The following is a 22,573-nucleotide window of genomic DNA, read 5'->3' on the forward strand; positions in this document are numbered from 1 at the left end:
TGAATATACAGCTTGAGAAATTTTTGAGAAGACTGAAAAGTGCTTTCGATACTTAATTGTTAGAATGAAGGTTGAAGGCTTGAATGGAAAAGTTTATAGATGTTTTCCAGTGAAAACAGGGGCAAGCTTTTCTATTAGGAAAATTCACCAGTTGAAAAATGATGGTGAGCATATAGTTACAAATAATTTATTTAATTATTTGGTGTAACAAAGTCTATGTGAGACAAAAATACGGGTCATAGTAGGGACTGTAGAGAAAGTAGCATGTTGCCGTATCACTGTGCTTGTCATTCGTAATAGAGTTGCTGTGCGTTTTCTTCATAGTGCAATGGAAGATGTTTGTTTCGTATCTTATAATTTCTATGAAGCAGGTAGCAAAAAACGAAATGTTGAGATGGTAGAGAGTTGGGAGCCAAGAATATTGGCAGCTAGCTGAAGTAGCTGCTCATGTAGTGGTTGAACTGAGGAACGGTGAATTTTCTGAAGTTCTTAAAATTATAGCATATGTATTCTAGGCACAGCTTGGTAGCAAGTCTGACAGTATCTAGAGTTACAGATGAGAGTTGTCTCTGAGCTCTTGGTGTGCAGGATTCTTGTTTTTGCAAAATTGACTATATCAGAAGGAGCAATACAACTGCCTCATCATCACTTATTTAACCTGCTTTTGGTATCTTCATGCATTCAGTCTGAACCTTAAATTTCTGTCTTTTCACCTATTATCACAGTTTCAGAACTGGCCCTTCAGATTTTTCGAGAACAGGTCTAAACTGGGGAAAAGGGTGAAAGAGAAGCAGGAATAAATGTATGAGGGTTGTGTTGTACAATGGACCATCAGTCTGTAAGTTTGTTAGAAGTATGGGAAAAAAGCTCTATTTGTTGGTAAGATAAAGAAAAGGAAGCAGCAGAATGTGCCCATCTCTGAGCTCACTGATAAATAAGATGTCTCCAACTAATTATTTTGCTGAGTTGTATTTCAGTGGAGTTGGGAGCCAGGGAAGTAGACAGTAAAAGATAACTTCAGGCTATAGGGTTTTTTTATCATGTACATATCAGTGTCACTAGCTGGATAACACTGCTATTGCAGTAGACATTTTTGGTATGGGAAATTAAAAAGCAAACACCTCAAAGCCCAAACAAAAACAAAACCCCAAAACCCAAACACTGCCCTCACCCCCTAAATCTAAATAAAACTAGAGAGAATTGCTGGAGATCCCAAATGCCTTTCAAATATTTCACTGCTGTCCCAGTATTTCAGTAATAGATTGCAAATAGTCAAAATATAAATGTCACTTCAGTGAGTATCTGTTAGCAGAGGAACTTTGAGTAACTTCCATGTGAGCAAAAGTCTGTATTGTCTTTTAAGTGTCTTTTCAGTGATAGAAATTTGTTCCAAGCATGGAAATTATATTTATTGCTGGGAGGAAAGCTAACTGCATGTGACGACTTATTCTTGGTAATTCAGTTATAAACAGTCTTGATTCTGAATACCTTTGTAGTTAAAGTAGGCTTGATTATTTGTGTTTATATATATACATATATACGCGCACACACACACACACTTTTTTTTGGATACAGATCTAAACGTGCATCCTACTAGTTTCTGGTCCAAAAATGGATGTGTCCTTTTCCAGTTCCAGTTTTGCCAATATTCATGAAATTTTAAGACAGATCTATTGTGGCTTTTTTTTAATACTATAATTGCACCCCAAAGTTTTGCCTTTAGTGGGCCACATTTATTTTATGCATGACCATATAACCACTTCTTCATCTAATTTTAGAAAGTGAAACCAAGATAGAGCGTTTTAAGGAGATTTCGTAGGGCATCAAAAAGTGAAAAATCTGTAATAAATGTAATAAGATTTTTTACAAAGGCTTCTTGCACATTAACAAAAGAAATTATAATCGAGTCAGTTGAAATTATAGGCTTAACTGAGTAATGTTATGTTTAGTGGACAGATTGGTTGAAAGAAAAATTTCACCTCTTGCATGAGACTGGAAATTGGCATTGTCCATTAACTTCAACCATGTGCAGCTGAATCATGTACAAAACGTGCTAATTTTCTTAAGTCGTGGGCAATAAATGAGGCATGAATAAAATGGTAACTTTTTCGCCTGATGGCAGTCATTTGAAATTTAAGTAAAGTTTGTTGATGCAGCTACAGTAAAAGAATAGGCAAAATATTGAAAAGTTTCCTAATGATGGCGTTAAATCCATCTAAAATTCTTTTACTTTCCAATTACTGCTAATGGGAATTATGGGCTTTAATTCCACCCCCCTCCCCCTTCTGATGTGAGAATAGACCCTAAAATTTACAGCCTCCACATCTCTTCCTACAGCTGGGCTGTCTGCAGCAGTTAAATTTGAAGCAATAAAGCAAGAGTGCTCTAACCTGATGGTAAAATACTAATGTGGGAGGCTCTTCGTCTTTCACCTGGCAGGTTTCTGAAGCTGTAGTGAGGCTTCACGTATCTGTGGGAGGGAGCGGAGGTGACGGTATGTTGCCCCCAGCTTTGGTTTCCCGTTCCTGCTGCCCCTGCTGCCTGGGCCATTCGTGTGTGGCCGCGGCTGCTCTGCCACGTGCTGGGGCTGCTGCTGGGGAGCCGAGGTGGCAGAGGGGTGGCTTCAGTCTTTCCTCCATTTGCAGTGAGACCTGTCAATTAACTGTTTTTTTGGGAGAAAAGCAGAAGTATTAGGAAGAGGGAGAAGTACCCAACTGCGTTTCCATTCTGTGCATTTCTGTGACCCAGAGCGATCCGCAGAAGGGTCCAGTTTTGTCTTCGACCATGGCTCGTTCCTCTTGCTCTGAAGTAGCTCATGATCATAAGGCTCCCCAAAGAGAGATGCAGAACGAGCAGCCCACTTGAAATCATGCTTGGCGAATCTGACTTGACCACAGAAGTCAGTTCTAGAGATAATATCAGTTATTTTTTTTACTTCAAAGTAGTGAGGGAGAAGACTCTAGCCTTCTGGGTTGTTTTTAAATAATCTTGTACTTATGTCACGAATATGTATAATTGATTTATTAAAATTGTCAGATAAGTATTTCTTGGCCCTTGCCTTAATGATGTCAGGATGACAAGAGGCTATTTTGAAGGCTGCTATTTCACAGCAGCTAATGCAAACACATTGATGCTTGCTTCAGTTCAGTCTGTGGTACACTGTAATCATGTGCACAGCTTCTCCTTTGGACTAACTGTCCATAGTTACCATCAGCCCAAATCCAGATGCTTCCATTTTAACAAAGTACATGCTGGTCTTCCACTTACAGTTGTGTAATTGAGAACTGCTATTAATATTTTAATTTAAAAACTATTTCCATCAAAAACTTTCAAGATGCTTGCTCTGTATTTATCTTTGCATTTTGACTAATTACAAAACACACTTTCCAGCAGTGCAATCTATACTGTCCTAAGTACTTTTGTAAAGGCAAAAACTTAATTTGGATGCGAAAAGGTTTTCTCCATCATATGCAGTTGTTAAAGCATCAGACTGCTGAAGATTTGAGGCAAGTAATTTCTAAATTATAACTGAAAATGGAATATTTATAGGTATTAAATTTAAGCTCATTCAGTAATTCTCAGCCATCCCATTGGGATATGGATTTGAGAAGGAGAGAGGAAGGAGAGTAATCCTTCAACAGTAGGGAAGATTTTTCTAATTAGAATAAAGCAAAGCCCACCTTCTATGACTGATCTTTGAGGAAGTGTGTGTGGTTTTTTGGTCTCTTTTGGCCTTATACAGTAAGGCATACAGCAAGTATGCACACAGTGGATGCAGTAGAAGTAAGAAGTAACAAAGATTCTCTTTGGGCTTTCTACAAATATCCATTATAAAGGAAGCTAGATGTATGAGAGGGAAGTTCAAGGGCAAGATGACACTGAACTCCAGTGATATATTCCCTATGTCCACTAACGATTACATAATACCATTAAATAATGCTAAGTTATTACCATTATGTAATCAACTTAAGTCACCTTCCATCAAAATGCATTTTGATAAATGTGCTGGAGTAACGGGGATCGAACTCAGATGTGGGAAGAGATGCCATTGGTTACAAACAGTGTTGTGACTTTAGGCTCTCTTGATAATTTCAGGCACAGGAAGGTTGGCAGAGGTACCAGCAAAGCCTCTGCAGAAGGCATGGGAGGAAGTCAAAGGCCATTTTGGGATTGAATAGGAGAGCAGCAGGGGACCTCTGTCAGTAGGTGACTCATCTGTATCAATAGCCGATGAAAGTAATATGAAAATTACAACCAGTGTGGCAATGGTCTGTTGCTAGATGGAGATTACCCTGGACACTGGGAGTGTTTATGTGCTGTGTATGGGACAAAATGCTGAATTAAGATGGAAGGGATGAGGTGCAGTTGGGGTGAAGTCTTCCTCTCTGACCCCCATGAATCAGTTCACTCAAAAAGGAAAGCAGCTGCTTGGAGCATTAAGCTTGAAGGCAGAAATGAATGCAGTGTGAAAATCAATAATGCATTTCAGCTTAAGTTTTATGTGCAGTACTGATATTTAAATCACTTAACAGCATGGAAAAGTGTCGATATGTGTAAATTCAAGGGGCTATTAAAGAAAATTTAAAAGGGGGAAAATGCATACAATTTCGAATGAAGCTAGCAGGAAAAAGGGTAGAATTAGTATAGCATCAAGGAAAAGGGGGAATGGGTAGTCTGAAGGGATTGAATTATTTTTTAAAATGGAGGAATCCAGGGAGAGTTGATGACTAGCACATTGTGGGCAGGAATTGTTTATTGCGTGATGTTTTAGTGCAGTGGCACCCTAATTCCAGAAAGAAAGTGGACTGAGTTTTGGAAGAATATTTGTTTTCTATAAGATCTGGATGTTCATTTGCTTTTGGAAATGAAAAACCGTCACTGCATTCCTGTAAAGTATGCCCAACTCTTCTTATTTTAAGAAGCACAGTATTTAAAGTACAGTTGTACAGTTGTTGTTTTCCAAATATTTTGTTGGAGTTGCCATTCTTGTTGGTAACTGCTAATCTTCTGGTAGTGCCTTTCTGCATAAAGGTTAGTGTTATTTTCTTGGATAAGAGATTTATCTGTTACCATCTTTTCGCATAAGCCATGGCTATTTTTGCTTCTATAGAAAGCATATTTATTATACGCCATTTCTGTGTTTAAAAGCATCTATGGATGTACTATGAAAAGAAGAACTAGAGTTCCAGACAGTCTGCTACTCTGGCCTTAATTTCAGTGCATTGTGAAGTCTGTGGTGCCCTCAAGGCTCCTGTTTGGGGTAAAGATGGGAGGAGAGATCACTCCAGCATCACACATGCTCATGTTTTCATGGGCAATTTTGATTGTGTCAACCCCCTAATTAGCTACCCCACAGGCCCTCCAACATTATTTTAAATATTTCTAGAGGTTAATCTTGCAAAAGAAATAGTGGGATATTAAGTGAATTCTTACAGTGCAGACACTGGCTCTGATGCTAAGTTAATCTACTCTGCTTTCTTGTCAGTCAGGCAAAATCTTGCAGTTGAAAGAAGACCTTGGTACAAGATTTTGTTGTTATAAAGAGTAGGATTGCCTCTCCTCTAGCCTCTCTACCAAAATATCTTAGACTCTCTTTCAGATGTTTGAGCAAGATAAAAACTGAGTAAAATATAGATGCCTGTAAAGGACAAAGAAAAAAGGTGGCTGTTAGAGATGTTCTGTGTCAGCAGAGCCCTGCACATGGTAAGGTTCAGAGTGCTCTGCTCTGCTGAGTGGCTGACATGAACAGGAATCACAATATTAACTCTCCATGTTTTGGGTCTGGCTCCCATTTAAAACAAAAAGTAAGTATGAGCATTAATAATAGCACTTATTTCTCATATGCATTTGTCCTTCAGGATTTCATTGACTTGTTATGGAAACCTTTTTGGCTTGGGATCAAAACTTAAAACTAGATTAAATTGTGGACAAAATACAAATGATTGCTTTCCACTTTTTTTTTTTTTTTTTCCCCCTTGGGAAGCTCAGTGAGATTCACCTGAAATGAACATTAGTGCAGCCTGGGAAAGGTTTAGTGTCTGACAAGGGAATTTGAGACTAGTTTCAAAACCCCTACTAGAAAGTACATTGGTTAACCAAAGAGTGATGCTTTTCCCTAGTTTTAGAACAAGGTTTATTAAAACAGATCTCTTTCTTGCTTGCATTCTCCTTTGTTCTAACAATCAGAGGAAAACTATTGCTTTTCAAGTATTGATTCCTATGAAGATAAAGTGCACTAAGAGTATGGTACAGTGATCAAGTTGCAAATTGTTGGTGGCTTCTAGAGTGGGACAACACAGAGTTTCTAAGAGGGATTTGTGTAATGTATGTCTACGTGACAAAATAGGTGTTGCCAAAGCATTTTACTGGTGTACTATCAGTGACACGATGTCTTGTTTGAAACTGTCTTGACTTTGCTGGAAGTTAGGAGCTTTCTTGCAGAGTTTCATTACAGTGTTTGTAGTCTGCGTTCTAGCCTGAGATTTTTGTAACTGGGGACCCAGCACTAGGAAATGTCTGCTTTCAGCCCAAGAACCTCATCTTACCATTGACTCTTGGGAGTGGAGTCAAAAAGCAAGTAAAGAAAATGTGTAGACCTCTTTTGATGTGGAAAACATTAAAGAAATAAAACATACCCGTTTAAATGCAAGGTATGTGTAACTTATTTTTTTCCACTCACTTTTAAATTCTCTTTTTCCTGCCTGTATGAGAAGGAATTAATCTTTTGAGGTGATAAATATAAGCTGTAACTGACTGCATATGTCACTGGCATATTCCAGGATTGACATCAATGGTGTATCAAAGATGTGGACGTTGCAATCAATGCCTTAAGCTTTTTATGGCATCCTTTTAGTTGAGAATAGTGGGAGTCTGTGTAAAAAGGTAACCAGAATTTGACAGAAACAGGCAGACACAGCAGATGGGAAATTAATTCAGTTTTTCCAGTTCTGGAAAATGTTATCCTGGGTAATTGGGCAAGAAACCACAGCTTTGTTGTACATTTTTCTTCCAGTCTTGGGCAAGCTGTTAGCAAATTGGGTGAAAAATGTCTATGGGTTCTGCTTTACCACTGTAACAAAGAACAATAGCACATTTTGAAGACTAATTGGGAAGCATTAAAAAGAGTATCATGTGCTGCTGCTTGGAAACTGTCTAGGTCTCAAGACAGACAGTTTCCAGAGACCTCAGCAACTCCGTGAGTCTGCTGTTAAAAAGGTTATGAAGCTGAGGTCTTTGATTTTCTGGCAAATCTGAGCCTTCCCTGGCTAGCTGGCTAACATGATTCTGTGATTCTAAATCCTGCGTCAATGGTCACGCACATACCCACTCCATAGTTCTCTGAGTTGACAAGATTAATGAGGTGGGATTTAGTAATTTCAGGAAACAAATGTTTAGGATGTGTGGTTTGGAAGATGGTTTTGGTAATGCATTGTGGTTTTGAATGTAAATTTGATTTAGGAAAAAAAAATCTTTTGAATTGTTGCATTGCATCAGCTTGTTGGTCTTCTAAGAGAAGTCAGTTGCTTTAGTAGTGTGATTGTCTCACTTTTGCATAGTTTTTGGAGATAACTAAGAACTTAAGGTGGACATATTTGCTAAGAGCAGTTTATAACCTCTTGTCCTGTTTCTTGACAGAGGCTGAAAGTAAGCAAAAAGAAACAGTCGCTCTACATGCTTGTTCTCTTAATATAAATCCCTGAGTATTCTTCCTGCTGCTGTTGGGCAGCTCAGGGGCTTCCTGAGACAGAGGTGCTTTCTGCCTAATTAGTATTTGTGGGGAGACGATCCAGACTGAGTGGTGGTGCTTTGACTGGCGGGTCTGACCTTCTGTTGCAGTGGGTCTGAGCTTGCTGGCCACAGCAAAATGACACCGCTGGTCGGGGAGCACAGCAGCCACTGGAGGGGTGTATCAACTGCTCCCTGAGGACCTGAGGCCCACACCTTGGGGATCTCCCCTTATGTGGGATGCTGCATAAGGATACTTTCTTGGCAATTGAGTGATTCCTGTTAGGTAGATTATAAGAAAATGAAGTAGATTATAAGGAATTTTGGAATAGAAGCAGAGTATTCCCCACTGACAGGGTGGTGTAATTGTTAACCATATAGTAAGTGCCTTATTCCAGTAATCCTCACTTTGTACCTTGGACTCAGAACCTTCTTCCTTCAAGGGGCAGATAGTGGCATATTTTTATTTTTACCTTTTTTTTTTTTTTTTGGCTAGCCTTCAGAATTTGGGTTTCTGTGGTTCAGACCCACTGTTCTGGATGTTTGCATCTGTTGTTGCATTAATTGTGTATCTAGGTAGGAAAAAGGTACAGTAATAAGAATATTGAAAAAATGAATTTGCCTGAGAGTAGCGTAGCTTGTGGAAGGCTGATGTGAAGGGCTAGCAAGTGAATAGTAGGAATTCTGTTTTGATGGAATACCCTCTGGTCAGGGCTGCGTTGAAAGAAACAAATGTTCTAGAATGGTAAGAGCATTATCTTACGTTAACCTCTGTCCATTGCATTGCTTCATCTGCAACATCTAATATTTTAACACACTCTTTCTTAACTTGACAGGCAAGTATCTGCTTCCCAATGCAACTGGACATCAGCTGTGGCAACCTGCAGAAACCTCTAATCTTGTTCGCATGCACTACCAAGCTCTTGGGCAGTCAGCACCTTCACTTACTGCTAGTTTGGTGAGTAATTTTTTTCAAAGCTAGGAGTGTACAAAAAAAATTATTGCTTCTCTATATCTATTGGTGGGAGGATGGGGATCAGACCAGAGTTTATTTCCAGGTGAACCTCTCCTCCTTAAGCTGCATTTTTAAAGTACCTAATGCATTCCTGCATACAACATTACTGAATATGTTAAGTGCAGCTGAATAACGCTTATGGTAGCAGTAACTCTGAATTGGGTTACTGGATATTGCATAAAATCTGAGCTGAATGTTGCATTAATATAGCTGTTTGTGTTTAAATGGTTTCTTTCCTTAAAAAAAAAAAAAGGGCATGCTTTTTAAGACAGTAATAGAAGGCAACTGTCTTTCTCCTGAGCATTCTTTTCTATGAATGTCTTTGTTTCCACTTTCTTCAGGACTCCGTCCTAAGGAAAACATGGGTGTATGACACATGAGCTTGATAAAGTCTTTTGGATAAAGGGATACGGGAAGACAAAGGGAAAAAGATGCCTCATACACTTGAACTTTCAGCTTTTTGTTTTCAAGCATCCATTATGCTGCTTTGTGCTTCTCTATATTAAGATGTTAAGAACTGATGAAATTTAATGCAGGGTCCTGTACGCTAGCCGATACTTTTCTTCAAATAATTACTTTAATGAATGTATTTCATGTTGTATAAAAAAGCAGACAAGTTTTATTAATGTTCCGCCCCCCCCCCCCCCCCCGGCTTCTGCCTTTTGGATGGTTATTAAAACTTTGCTGATCCATGTTTACTTTCTAGGGAAAAGTTGCCTTTTTTTTTTTTTAAATTAACATAACGTTTGGGTTAAAGAGGGCTATGATCAGAAAATGCTGAACAGATACCACTATGGCACTTTTTCATATCATATTGGTATGTAGATAGCTGTTTTCTCCTTGACTCTATCTGAAATAGTATTTAACTTCAAGTGCAACAAACCTGGACTTATAAATGTAATCATGGTTTCTGGTTAGTGGTGGTGGCTCTTCGGGGCAGATGTGGTTTATTGAACTCCATGCTTATTATCAGCACTTCATTCTGTTGGAAGTTCTATGCTTTGAGCCCTAATATTTTCCACAGAACCAAGTATCAAACGATGCATTTTTGTTTTCTAGTTTGTTAGGAGAAACATAGTTTGTTGTGAAGGAAGTGTTTGTGTTATATATAGTTGAAAGTAGATGAATGGTGAGAAATCAGTTTAAATTGCATCAGAACTGTGCATTTTTTTCCTTCTTTTCTGTAGTTGGGAATTAAAATAATTTCTTCTAATGATCTAATTAACAAGTGCTGTGTTGCTATTTGATTCTGTTTGCACAACTATGACTATGCTAATAGCAACATCGTGCTTTTGTTTTGGTGTAATGCTTAAACTATAGGAACAAGAAGATTTAGCATCATTTTGACACAAAGTATTTTAAATGGTCATAAAGCAAGACTAATGAAAAATTCAGTGAGCCAAGCTTCCTTAAGGGCCTTTCACTCATCACCTGGCGAGTTTTCTGGCATATATGTCTGCCATAGACTTTTTCCTTCACGTCTCTCCACATCTTTTATCTGTGCCTGGCTGCAGCTTCTTTCATGCTGCTGCAAAAGCAGACAAGAGCCTTCTACGCAGGTCTGAGCAGATTGTGCACAGGATGGAGTTGCAGGTTCTTCAGAAGTATTTATTTCTTATCTGGAACTGTAGATCAGACTTGCCTCCTAAGGAGGTTAATGTTACATTGTCACATAGGCAGAGCTGCTCTTAAGCCTCCTTTGACAAATACTTCACTGTAAGTGAGGTTAGGGATCACTCCCTTTTTTTTTTTTTTTTTTTTTTTTTTTTTGTCTTGGTTCTATGCTTTGACAGAGTTGATTTTGGAAGGCCTATTGTTACATTCCAGTAATGGGAAATTTTAATAATATTTAGGAGAGTTTGACCTTATGTAGAAGAGATTTGTATGAAGAATTTCCATATAGCTGTTCAGTCTAAGTTGAAATGATTTTAAATGTAGTGTCTCACTCACCTGAAAAAAATATTACCCCGTTATTAGTTCCTCTGCTAGGACTGACCATTCTCGCTAGGGCTGATACCCAGCTGACGTGGGCCAGACTGTGGGCAGTGATTAAGTGCCAGTACAGACAAGAACGACAAGCGAGCAGCTCAAAGATACATTCTAATGTTTAGTGGAATTGCATATGAGGTACAAAAGACTTACTTTTCCCTTTTTCTGTCAATAATTTGTAAAAACTTCCCTAGATTACTTACCGTGTCAGATGTAAATCCTTTCTGTGGGAAATTATAGATTTTTAAGTGAGTTTCGCAGTATTGATTAAAAATGGGCTGCAGGTGTTTCTTTAGATTGAGATCAGTAGCTATGCATGATTCACTCCTGTAATATAGGCAGTTGGGTTATAACTTAAAAATACTGTTTCTGTATAGAACCATGTAAGTGGGCTAAAAATGTGTAAGGGGAAGGCTGATTTTCAGATGAATGGGCAGTGTATTGGATTTGCTGGGGGCTCTTAATTCAGAGGTAGCTAAGTGATAGTCTTGTTACTCTTCTACTTCTGGCAGGAGCATGTTGAGCTATCTATGACAGGTTCTGTGGTGGTCACGCAGACGATGGGAGTCAGCAGAGGGTATTAACGCAGACTTAGATGCATTAAGAAAATCATACGGAATGTTTTCAACACTAAATAGAAACGTGAAGCTGAGGTGTGTAGCTGTTCTCGCAGATCGAGTGTTGGCCTGGTCAGTCACTTCCTCTCTATAGTCAGTGGAACATAACACATGCTCCTGGAAGGCAATTCAGAGCGTGTGTCTCAGTGCTGAGTTTTGTGGGAGTGTAAAGAAACTGTGGTAGAGCTCACTTATCTCACTCTCCTTGCCCTATAGGCCGACCCGTCATCTTGGCTGACTTCAGGCCTCTGTTTCAGGGTAACATGGATGGTCCCCTGAAAGGGCTGCGTTTCCACTGAAGTGATTTGGGAGTTAACTTAGAGTTTCTTCGTCATTCAGTATCCAAAGTTTGGGTGTAATTCTATTCTCGCCCAGCCCCCGTGCAACTCTACGAGTGTTTACAAATGCCATCACTACTTACTGTTTTGACTTGTTCATTTTTATTACTGCTAGCATAATTTGGGGCAAATAGTTAAAAATAAAGTGAAATAAAGCCACTTTTGTTAATATTTCATTCTAATAAGCTGACATGCTTAAAATTATGGTAAGGAGTCTGAAACTGAGCATTTACTTTATCTTTCTGCCTATAAAATGGTTAAGTAACTGCTCAGACAGTTTGAGATGAGTGGCATGGATTGAGTGAAGTTCCTGACTTTTAACTTTTTCTGTATAGCTGCATAAATAAAAACAGTAGAAACCTGAACATAAGGTGCCTTTATGATACATGATGATAAATGTGATGAAAGGAAAAGAATTTACCTGAATTAATTGGGTAAAACCTGGGTAGATTTGGGTAATTGGGTAGATTTGCTTTATCTTCACCATGGATTAATATCAAACTCCTGTTCTGGATCTGTGTGGTGTCTTTTTTTGTGTGTGGTTTTTAATAAAGTAATATCCTACTTTAAGAGGCATAAGGTTTTTAATCTTGTTTATCTGTTTTATATAAATTAAAAAAAACCAAAACACAGTAAAGACTTCTTACAGTCCAGAGAACTTCTTAAGACAGGCTATTTCATGACTACTGAATGTCAGCTTGCTTTTTGAGATTTCCACATAATAAAAACATACTCTAAACAAGATCCTCAAATGAAACATGTCCATCATAATACACTTGGCTTTTAAATTCAGTCAAGACTAGTTGTGTAACTTCAGCTTTATGGCAAGTACTGAGCATAGGTTGGCTGTTCCTTCTGTCATGGAAGATGAATATTCATGGTATGAAGTAAAGCAAACTCTGAAAGGCATGTTATTTCTTCTTGGAAGCTTGCAAGATGTCAGTGAAATGACTGAATTTTTACTTGGTTTAATAATGGAACATCTTTGACTACTTGTGAGTAGTACCTAGTAACTTGCCAAAACTGGAAAAAGGGTAAAACTGGCCTTTATGAATGGCTTATGCCTTTTCCTAGTAAGCAGTGAAGGGGTGTTTTAGGTATGACTAGAAGCATTTGCTTCTTTTTAGCATACTATTTACCTTTTTAGTTTTTTCAAGATTTACCTCTTGATTGGCCTACGCTGCCCCCCCCCCCCCCCCCAAATATCATTTCCTTCTCCAAAACAACGTAAGACTGAATTTGCAAGCATCTGTACTTTTTTATATTTGCTCTTTATTGCCACTTTATCAGTGTTAATTTGTAAGAATGGTCTTATGGAAGCTGGAGGGTGGTAATTTTAGAAAGTGCTGTTTTATAAGATGGGTTGCTGAAAGGAAACAAAATAAAAAATGTTCATTGTCTATGAAAACAAGTTTTACTTCAGAAAGGGCTTTGCCTCCTCCTTTCTTTTAAATGGTATAATACTGAAAATGACTGTGTCTGTTAAATATGCCATTAACTTCAGATAAATTGACATAATGTTGACAGTTATTGTGAGAACTGTTTCAAAACTAATTATGCTAATTAGAGTGTAACTACCAGTAATTGCATGTATTCAAACAGCACACCAACACCCTTTTGTGTGTTTTATTCCCCAGATGCAAGACAGCCATTTGTTGCCTGAGAAGCTGCAAAATTATAGCTTAGATAATAAATGATTGCAAACAAATGAAATACATTCTTTAGAAACAGTAATTGGTTAGATAAGTGAATGACAGTATCAGTTTTGCTTGGGCATACCACATAGTTTTAAAAAGGCCTTTATTTAAATGTTTTACTTCAGAATGTAGGGAATTTTTCAAATCATTAATTGACTGTATTCATTTTTATCTAATGAGTATCAGGCATAGCTGCATTTATTTTTAAACTTATTAGAGAGCAGGAGGAACCTGCATCTGAAACTTGGCTTGCGTTAAATGTTAGCTCTTCCTGTCCAGGAATTCACGTCTTCAATGTTTAAGACTGTTGGTTGTGTCTGTGAGCAGCTATTTAATACTCTGCAAGTTAATGAGCATGTACAAGCATGGCACTTGTGAGAAGCTTGAAGAAGATGTAATAGAAATTGCTTAAGTAGCTAATCTTGGGTCTATCTATAAAATCTCCCCCAAATAGTTAGCTAGATTTCAGAACTACCAAGTCTGAACTGAGGAAGTCATTTGAATGCTAACCCATTGTTTAGATTTGAATGCCATATTCTTGTTTGACTTAAAACCAGCTCAACATCTAACGCTAATCACGGAGAATCTTTTTAAAATGTAAAGTATTTATTCTTATGAAATGCTAATATTGCCGAGTAATTGTAGCAGGTTTTCTGTGCTTCAGTTGCTTCTAGCTTTTAAGACTAAAGAGTTCTCCCTTGTGTATTTTATTTCAGTAACTCCTTATCCATGAATATGTATTTGCATTCATATTTCTTTGTCTGTATTTGCCTTCTAACAAATTCTTAATTGCAGTTCTAATTCAGTATTTAGTTCTAATTTAGTAGTAGAGAGAGGGAAATGAACATCCATCTTCATAAGCACTCCTTTATACTCAATATTTGTACACAGAAAAGCCTAGTGTAGACCTGGTCCAGAGCCACAACACTGCAATGCTTTCTGACAAACTGATGACAGAAGTTGATGACTGGGTGCTCTGTTTCACAAATATAGATCTATCTCTATTTGTCTATATCATTATTTCTAAAGTAATCACTGCACATTTGGCTTTAAAACACATTTGTAGATTCAGTTGCTTGACAGAGTTCTAGATGTTTGACTCCTTTCCAAAGCTGTCTGATTAAAACTAATGGCTTTATTAATTCTGGTGCTTTTTTTGCTCTCTCTTGGTGGATGAAATATAGAAGTGGTGATGGCTGGGGTTAACTCTGTTCCCATAGAGAGCTTTCAATTTCTTAGAATTGAGAATGCATCTTGTGCTGCAGAGTATCATTAGTTAAAGAATAGTGAGAAGAGTAGGTAAAATAATAATCTCTCATAGAAGACTGACCTAGGTTAAAAAGTCTTGCAAGCATATCCAACATATCTTCCAAACATATTCACTTTGTGGTGAAGTAGGTCTCTTCCTGTCAGCCTCGATTAGCTTCCGACTGACAGGATGTATGTGACCATGTTTTAGAACTCAAAGGAGATGTTACTCGAAGTACTCTGCACAGTTTATTAGAGCTGAATGTAAGTATAATTCTCTTCTGTATTGTATAAATAGAGATCAGATGTAGGAGCTAGCAATACATCCTTATTTTGCACACGAACACCATGCTTATATTTTCTAGACTTTCCCTGAACAGTGAAAAGGCTCACTAGGACCAGTTTCTACTTACAGATAACGAAGAAGCCAGGGCTGTTAAAATTGTCTTCTTTAGCCTATGTTGTCAGATAAGCATACCGTATTCTTTCAGATTTTCATTTGGTCAGCAGAATCCACACATTTGAGATCAGTAAGGTAGGTTAAATGTAGTGCTTCACCCCCTGAACTGAAGCTTCTGACTATGTTAGTAGTAACTCTGAATAAGAGCTTATTCTGCCTGTCTGCTGTGGTATTTAAGTTCTCTGTATGTGGTGTTAGTGATGGTTATCTTAAAATGTCATCTGGAATTGTGTTGCCAGTATCTCTTAAAAAGAAAAAACTGGAAAAAGTGGAAAGTCTTACAAAAGTGAGGCCGTGAACTTTCATGCACGTAAAATTAGCCACATGAGAAACAAGGGAGCAATGGTGGTTTGGCAATGAATTACACAACCAGAAGAAACTGATGTGTAATCATTTATAGTGTTTGAAGTTTAGATGCCTTTTTGGGAATACAAGCTTTCTCAGCTTGTTGTTACAATCTGTGATTAACAAGGAATAAGACTCAGCAATATAGTGGTGGACTTTTTTGTCCTTAGATCAAGAGCTTCTGCAACACCTTAAAGGATTTATAGGGAGGGAAATGGGAAGGGGCTAAAGAGGTAATAAAGGACATGGAGAGCAGGAAGAGAAGAGACAGGAAAAATGACTGCCACAGGGATGGATTTAGGAAAATTTAGCTATAATGCTGTGTCCTGGTCCCCATCACAAAAAGCTGAAGAAAGCTGACTGCTGTGGTTTCATTGCCTAGTCAGTTAACATGTTAATTCAAACACTGATTCATCTACAGTTTTTAACATTTAATGAGAAAATATTTAATAACAAGTTGCAAGGGGGTTCTTCTTTGCTTGGGGAGGGTGTGCTGATGTACAAATCTGCTGTTAATGGTCTGATTTCCACTCTTGGAAGTATGTGATAAAATTTTGAACGAATGTCACTCACAGCTCTGACTTTAAAATAAATGAGAACAAGTAGGCATGGGGGAATACCGTTCTAAGTGTGGGAAAATCATTGTCTACATGTCTGTCTGAATTCAGGATCTGAAGTCTGAATTCAGGATCTGAAGGCACAGTAAGAGGTGTTGATAACCTCAAAGTGAGTGGTCCCCGTGTTCCCTAGGTAGGTAGCAGTAGGTTAGGGTGTTATTTGGAGTTCTTATGGGGCAGTTTCAACCTCTCTCACTGTTCTTCATGGTCTTAGGAATTTCATATCTATGCATAATTAGGATGAGATGATTAATTAAAAAAAATGCTGTGGAGGATAAGGTACTGCTCCACTGATCTGAACTTTAATAGTGAAACTATGTACTGTCAAGAAACTTAATCTTGAGCATTGTAGAAATTTTCTTCCTGATGCTGCTTGAGAGTAATTATCACTGTAGAAAACTTGATTTCTGCTGTGGCAGTTTTCATTTAACAGAAGTGCAAATACTGAAACTCTAAACACCTAAAAAGGTGGACTTTGCTTGGAAGCTGATGAGGTCTGTTTCTTTCTGCTTGTTTCTTTGGTGTGGGGCAGTATCCTTATATTAAGGGATTACTAGAAACAGCACATTTTTAAATGGATGAAGTAACATTTTTGTTTTCTTCTCTGTACGTCAGCATGTTCTCATGGTACTTGCAAAGCGATTGTACTGTAGCAGAGGATAGAAGCAGACAGCGTGGGAACAGTAAGTCTCATCCCCCAAGCTGAAGTACTCCCGTGGTTCTGATGATGGCTATAGCTCTCAAAACAAAGAGACTCAAACAGAGTTGAATGACACTGCCAACTTACAGGCACTGGAGTGGGGTGAGAAAATGTAGTTTATCCTGATCTCTCTGGTGGGAATGGAAGTTCCTCCACTTTCATTTTTCTTAGTTCCAAACATGCAAAGGTATATACCAAGGATTTTTCTGCAGGCGTTTTTTGACTTGAGAACATACTGCAGAGCCTACTTTTTTGTTGGATGATGCACTAGTACCTCTAATCTCTTATGTTTCTAGGTTTAAAAGCAGATGCAGTTTTACTGACTAAAAACTTTAAGTGGGTTGACTGCCACAGTTTGGCCTTGGCATGTGCTGCTGGGTTTCTTTGTATCTCTGGGTTTTAGTCCAACTTTATTGTACATTCATGTAGAATCAGATGTCTTACTGTAAACTGTGCTTCTGTCCTGTGGAAGCAGGATTTGATTTTTTTTTTTTTTTTACCTTACATTATCTGTTAATACTCCTGGTAAGCCCTTCCTTGGGTAGATGTAACAGTGATTTAAATTGTTCTGATTTCACTGGTGAGATGCAGTCACCATGTTTGTTCCACTCTTCTGTACACTGTCACAGTTCACTAATGATTTTTAGGATCGACTCTGGTTTTGTCTCATTAAAGCTTGAAAACATTCTACTTGTGTTTTTCTGTTGTCACAATACGCCCTATTGTGGTGCATATGTCTATATCCAGTTCCATCATATTTTTAGTAAAGCAATAGTACAGTAAGATCATTGCATCTACTAAGAATTTTCTTTCATCATGTTGTGAGGATTAAGAAACCTAGATAAGTGCTCAAGTCGACCCAATGTCACTTGAGTAAAAGATGGAATAATCAGCAGGAGATTGGTTAACTACCACTCTCTCATGAATATGTTTAACTTGATGTTCATTGCTGAGTATCTGCAATTATGTGGTGCACTGGAAGATACTGAGTATGTGGTCAGTTAAATTCATAAATGATGATTGGCTTTGTAATGCACGGAATAACTTGATAGTAATATATACTTGGCTGATCAGGGGTTCCTGATTCTCTGTGTTAGGTTATCTATTTGAAAAAGGATGGAAGTTGGTAGCAAGAAAAAAAGTTGAATTTTAAGATTGCCTGCTGTAGATAAGGGAGGAAAGAGAGTACGCTCAAGTTAACTAAGAAAACTAACTTACAACTAAAGTGGAGTTGGATCTCAGTGTATTTCATTAATTATGTGGCCAGTAAAAGCATATCCTGAAGAGACTTCCCTAGCATGATGCTGCTTTTCCAGAAACCTGTAACTGTGTTGTTTTTTGGTGTGCTACTTAAAAAATATGGGGCAAATTAAAACTAGTGATCAGTAGGAGAGCATTCCCTTTTATTCCAGACTTCCGTGGTTTGTCTCATTTGTAATGGATCTAATGCCATGGGCAGTCAAGACTTTGGCAAGGTGAACTACCTTCTGAACAGCCAAAACACATTAAGAAGAATCATACACCTTCAAGGGAAAGTACATTATGTTATCTCATTGAGAAAATACTGCATTATTGCAAGCGTTGAGATTAAACGCTTCTAAACGGGAAAGCTGGGCATCAAGATAAAGGAGACTAGATGCATCGTTGTTCAGAGTGGTTTAAAAATAAAACAAGAATTTAAACTCTTCCAAAGTTTTATAATTGTGGATAGAAGGCAGCTTGCCTATTACTGTTTTCATGTGAGAACCAAACTTCTAAGTATCTAGGACGGATTATTCAGAATGGAATTGCTATTATTGTTTTGCCATGAGAATTTTTTAAGAATTTGCTTCCTTTTCCATATACAGAATCTAACATAGTCTGTTGAGCTGACTCTCAGAAAGTGCCTCAACTCAGAGGATTATTTTCCTTTGCTCTGTGAAAACATGGCTGGATGTGTGGAACTGCAAACTTCAGATTTAAAATGGCATAACTCCAGTATGTTTGTTGTTTGGCATTCCTAGGGGAAATACTGAGACAAGTAGTTCAGCAACTTTTTAAAAAGGAAGTGTATTTTGGTATGTATGTAATTTCTCAGTTCTTGTTGAAAAGAAGAGAGAAGCAGACTACACTCATGATGTGCCTGTGCTTTCATAAATAGATTTCTTTTATGCTATTGTATAATTATGGAAAAGGTGGAAAATCGGAGGGCTCGCTGTGTTGCCTGGATTGGTGATTCATCTGTGCTTTTTGCTGCAATAGAAACACAATATTTGATGCAAAAGGAAAAATCACTGAAGTTGAAATACCTGTTGTAACCAATGTTCTGCTATATATTCTGTCATTGAAAGGGAGGTTGATTACATATTTAAAACTTATTTAAAAAATAAGTTTAGTTCATAGAATAAACATTGAGTAAACAAAGTTTTCCTGGTGTTTCCAGTGGCAACTCCATTGGAAACACCAGGAAAACTGTTTACTCAATGTTTATTCTATGAACTAAACTTATTTTTTACTTCTTACTTTACTTACTTTACTTGTTACTACTTACTTTACTTTTACTTCTTACTTCTTTACTTATTGTTTACTTCTGCAACGACTATTTTTCTTCTGATATTTTCATGACATTTATTACCTCTCTAAGCCTTCTGAATGGCTAAACCAGAAACGGGTTGGTGCAAGTAGGATTTTGTCCGGCAGGTGGCATGAAAACCCAGTGTGTACCTATGCCCTCCATGGAGTGTGCATCCTTTTCTCATGGCTGCGCTTACATGTATAATTGAGACTATTGGCAAGGTAGATGTGCTTTAGTATGAAAAAACAGTTTATTTTCAAAAACCTTAAGATATAATCAGAAAGACAATATTTATTTTTTTTAATGAAACAACCAGTCAACTACACTTCTTTATGTGTAAGAAGTTATTGTGCACCTGGACTGACCTGTGGCTTGCCACTTCTGTAAATTTATTAGCTCTAGAAGAAAAGAATTAGAATTTTGCGAACTAAGGCATCTTGAATTTCTCCCTGCTCATGGTGTGTATTCTGCGTGATATACAGTGGCTCAGAAGAATAGTAAAATCTCTTTTAATGCACTGCTGGATCTAGTAGCTGGAGTGCTCTCTTGGATATACAGGAAACCAGCCTGGCTTATCTGAACATGTTTTGGTGTAATGTGGTGAAGGGGAACACAAATTGAATAGCACTCTGTCAATCCATGCAGTGTATATTGCCTGAAAGTCTTTACTTCTGAAATACAAGAGAGATGTAAAAGGAGCAACGTGCTTTGCTCAATGTGCAGGGATAGGATTGTAATACAGAAGGGGGATATAGGGAAATACTGCTAAGAGATCACAATTTTGTTGTCAGGCCAGCAATGCCTTCTCAGTGCTGTAGCTGGGGACTCATAGGAAGCAGCGCCTTGAAAACATTTGGTTGGTGAAGCATGTCTCTCTTCTTTCCCTGAGCGGTACTGGTTATCATGTTGAGCCCTGAAAGGGAGCTATTGGTTTCACATGGAGCATCTATTCCATGTTTTTCTAAGCCCTTAAAAGGGATATTAGGCAAATGTATACAGGGGCATAAATGGCTATGTAGATTAAATACTGTAAGTTTTAGGCTTTAAATATTAAAATATGTATTATTTACAGTGCCTAAAATTGTGTATGAATTATTACACCTTATTAGTAGTTAATGATGATGTTATGGATGTTACTTGATTCTGTTAAATGAATTAGTTTGTCAGAATTGCATTGTATGTTAACAAGGATTAATGAATTGTCTCAGGTAACCTATCTGATAATTTTAAACAAGTCACCTTTAGCTCCTAATGCTCTAAAACAGGAGAATTGCTTTCCCTGTTTCCTAAAGTAATGTGCAAGTTCACATGATATCACTGCATAGCTTCTGTGGGTAAATGAGATCTTGTAAAATAAATAATGAAAACCAAGTGGTGGATTTTCATTACTGTGTTCAGATAGCTTGTGATAAAGCTGGCCTATATTCCCTACCTGTTTAAATATCTTAAATATGATTTCCTGTTAATTTTGGAACAAATGAACCTTCCTGTGGTTGTATGAGAGGAAATTCTTGCAGTATGTGTCGTAGAGCTAAAGTTCTGTCCGCTAGTCTGTACATACAGATTAAAAAGGTATCTGCTTCTTTGGGTGGATTACAGCTGCCCTGACCTCAGTGACAGTGTAAGTGTGGGTCTGGCAATTTTGTGTGCTAATTTTGCTGAAATGTCTCACTTGCAATGCTGTAGACAATTTCAGTGACACTTCACAGAGCAACAGAGCTTTCAGAACTTGAAGGAACAAGAGGCAGATGGATAGCGTGTTTCTGTAACCCTTTTTTTCCTCAGAAAACATTAAAAGCATTGGATTAAAGAAAACCCTTGGGGAATGTAACAGTAGGTAGTCATACTATAAGTTTCTGATTTATGTAAGATGGCTAGGTGTTGATCTGTATAAAATCTTTGAAGATTATCTTCATTTTGATTCACTTCCACAATGATTTCTCAAAGTGCTATAAGAAATATCTGCACATCTTCCAGTTCCTAGCATCATACATGGCTTTGGCTTTCATGCTTCTGTAACTTCACTTGATGATGATCTGGTATCCATTATGATTTCTAATGAAATCCCTTTGTCCCATAGCACTGCAGAGTGACAGTATGGAAGGTTTGGTGTGGATATATACGTATAGGAGGGTTGAAGAGTTTTGGGTGATATAGTTGTTTTTACAGATATTTTTTTTTGTGTGGAAGAGACAAAAGTGTAGTGTGTCTGTATAGGGTGTTTGAAGTTCAGTGTAAAACATTGTGGGTAGATTCCTTTAGGAACTGAAACTATTTTCAGAATGCTACAGAATAGAAATGTGATCTCTGTGTTATGATTTGCTACTCATATGCAGAGTATCATTATTTTGGTGTGGCACATAAGGGTTGTTCAATTTCTCTTATGACCATTCAGAAAGATAACCTTGGGCTTCTTTGTGGAATTGTCTTCCCTTGACAGTTTATGCTCTAATCTATCCAAAAAAGTAACTTCAAAAGGCTTCAGTGTACAGTTTTTGTGTTTGAAAACTTTCAGACCTATGGCATGTCTTTAGAAGAAATAATCAGCGGGCTCCACCTCTGGGAGATGGACAAAGATGTTGCCAGAATTTGATTCATGTTTCATTCATAGTGGATAGGAAGCTACACTGCCATAGGCTCTGAACGGCTTAGAGAGTCACATCTGAGGTGTCATTCCTAAAAAACTTGATATTCTTTTGCAAGTCTCTGTAGTTGCATGGATGAAATAAATCTCCTTTGTGATCAAGAACATACACGTGACAAACTTTTTCTGTTTGAGATGAGGTTTCTGCATGTCTGTGTTTGCTGTTTTGTTTTAAACCTGATGTTTGCCTTTAGATTGCAAGGAGAAAGAGACACATTTTCTTTGGATGGTGAGCAGGTTATAATGATTAATACTGAATGTATTTCTTGGAGCTGCGTTCTGAACCTCTACTTGCAGCAGCAAATACCCCTGTAGAATAGAAACCTTTTAGTTATTCCTATGTGTAGTGAGGAAGATCAACTGTTGGGCTACTGAATATCAGGAATGTCTGCTGCTTTTACGTGAGCCTTTGCATTTGTGGTGAGACAGGAACACTGTATTTTGAATGGTCCATGCTTGCTATGCATTGTGTTAAGAATCTGCTAGGATGTTTGTGCTTCACTCTGAGATCAGATTAAAAGTCTTTCGCTAAGAAGACAAAGTCATTGAACTTGGAGGCTCTAGGTAGATTTGAACTTGATGCAGCATTGGGATTTTAGTATTTATTTGTTTGTTTGTTTTAAA

At 37.7% G+C, this 22,573-nt stretch overlaps 1 protein-coding gene across 2 annotated transcripts in view; it reads left to right on the forward strand.

Annotated features, from left to right (window-relative positions):
* The window catches only part of MAST4 (microtubule associated serine/threonine kinase family member 4), a 298,871-nt gene that overhangs the window by 69,608 nt on the left and 206,690 nt on the right, over positions 1 to 22,573 (forward strand). For both annotated transcript variants that reach the window (XM_074568788.1, XM_074568789.1), the window contains one exon: positions 8,562 to 8,683. In XM_074568788.1, coding sequence (XP_074424889.1) covers positions 8,562 to 8,683 — 122 coding nt within the window. The remainder of the gene's footprint in view (positions 1 to 8,561; positions 8,684 to 22,573) is intronic.

Source organism: Larus michahellis, chromosome Z (assembly GCF_964199755.1).
Source record: "Larus michahellis chromosome Z, bLarMic1.1, whole genome shotgun sequence".
Taxonomy (NCBI): domain Eukaryota; kingdom Metazoa; phylum Chordata; class Aves; order Charadriiformes; family Laridae; genus Larus; species Larus michahellis.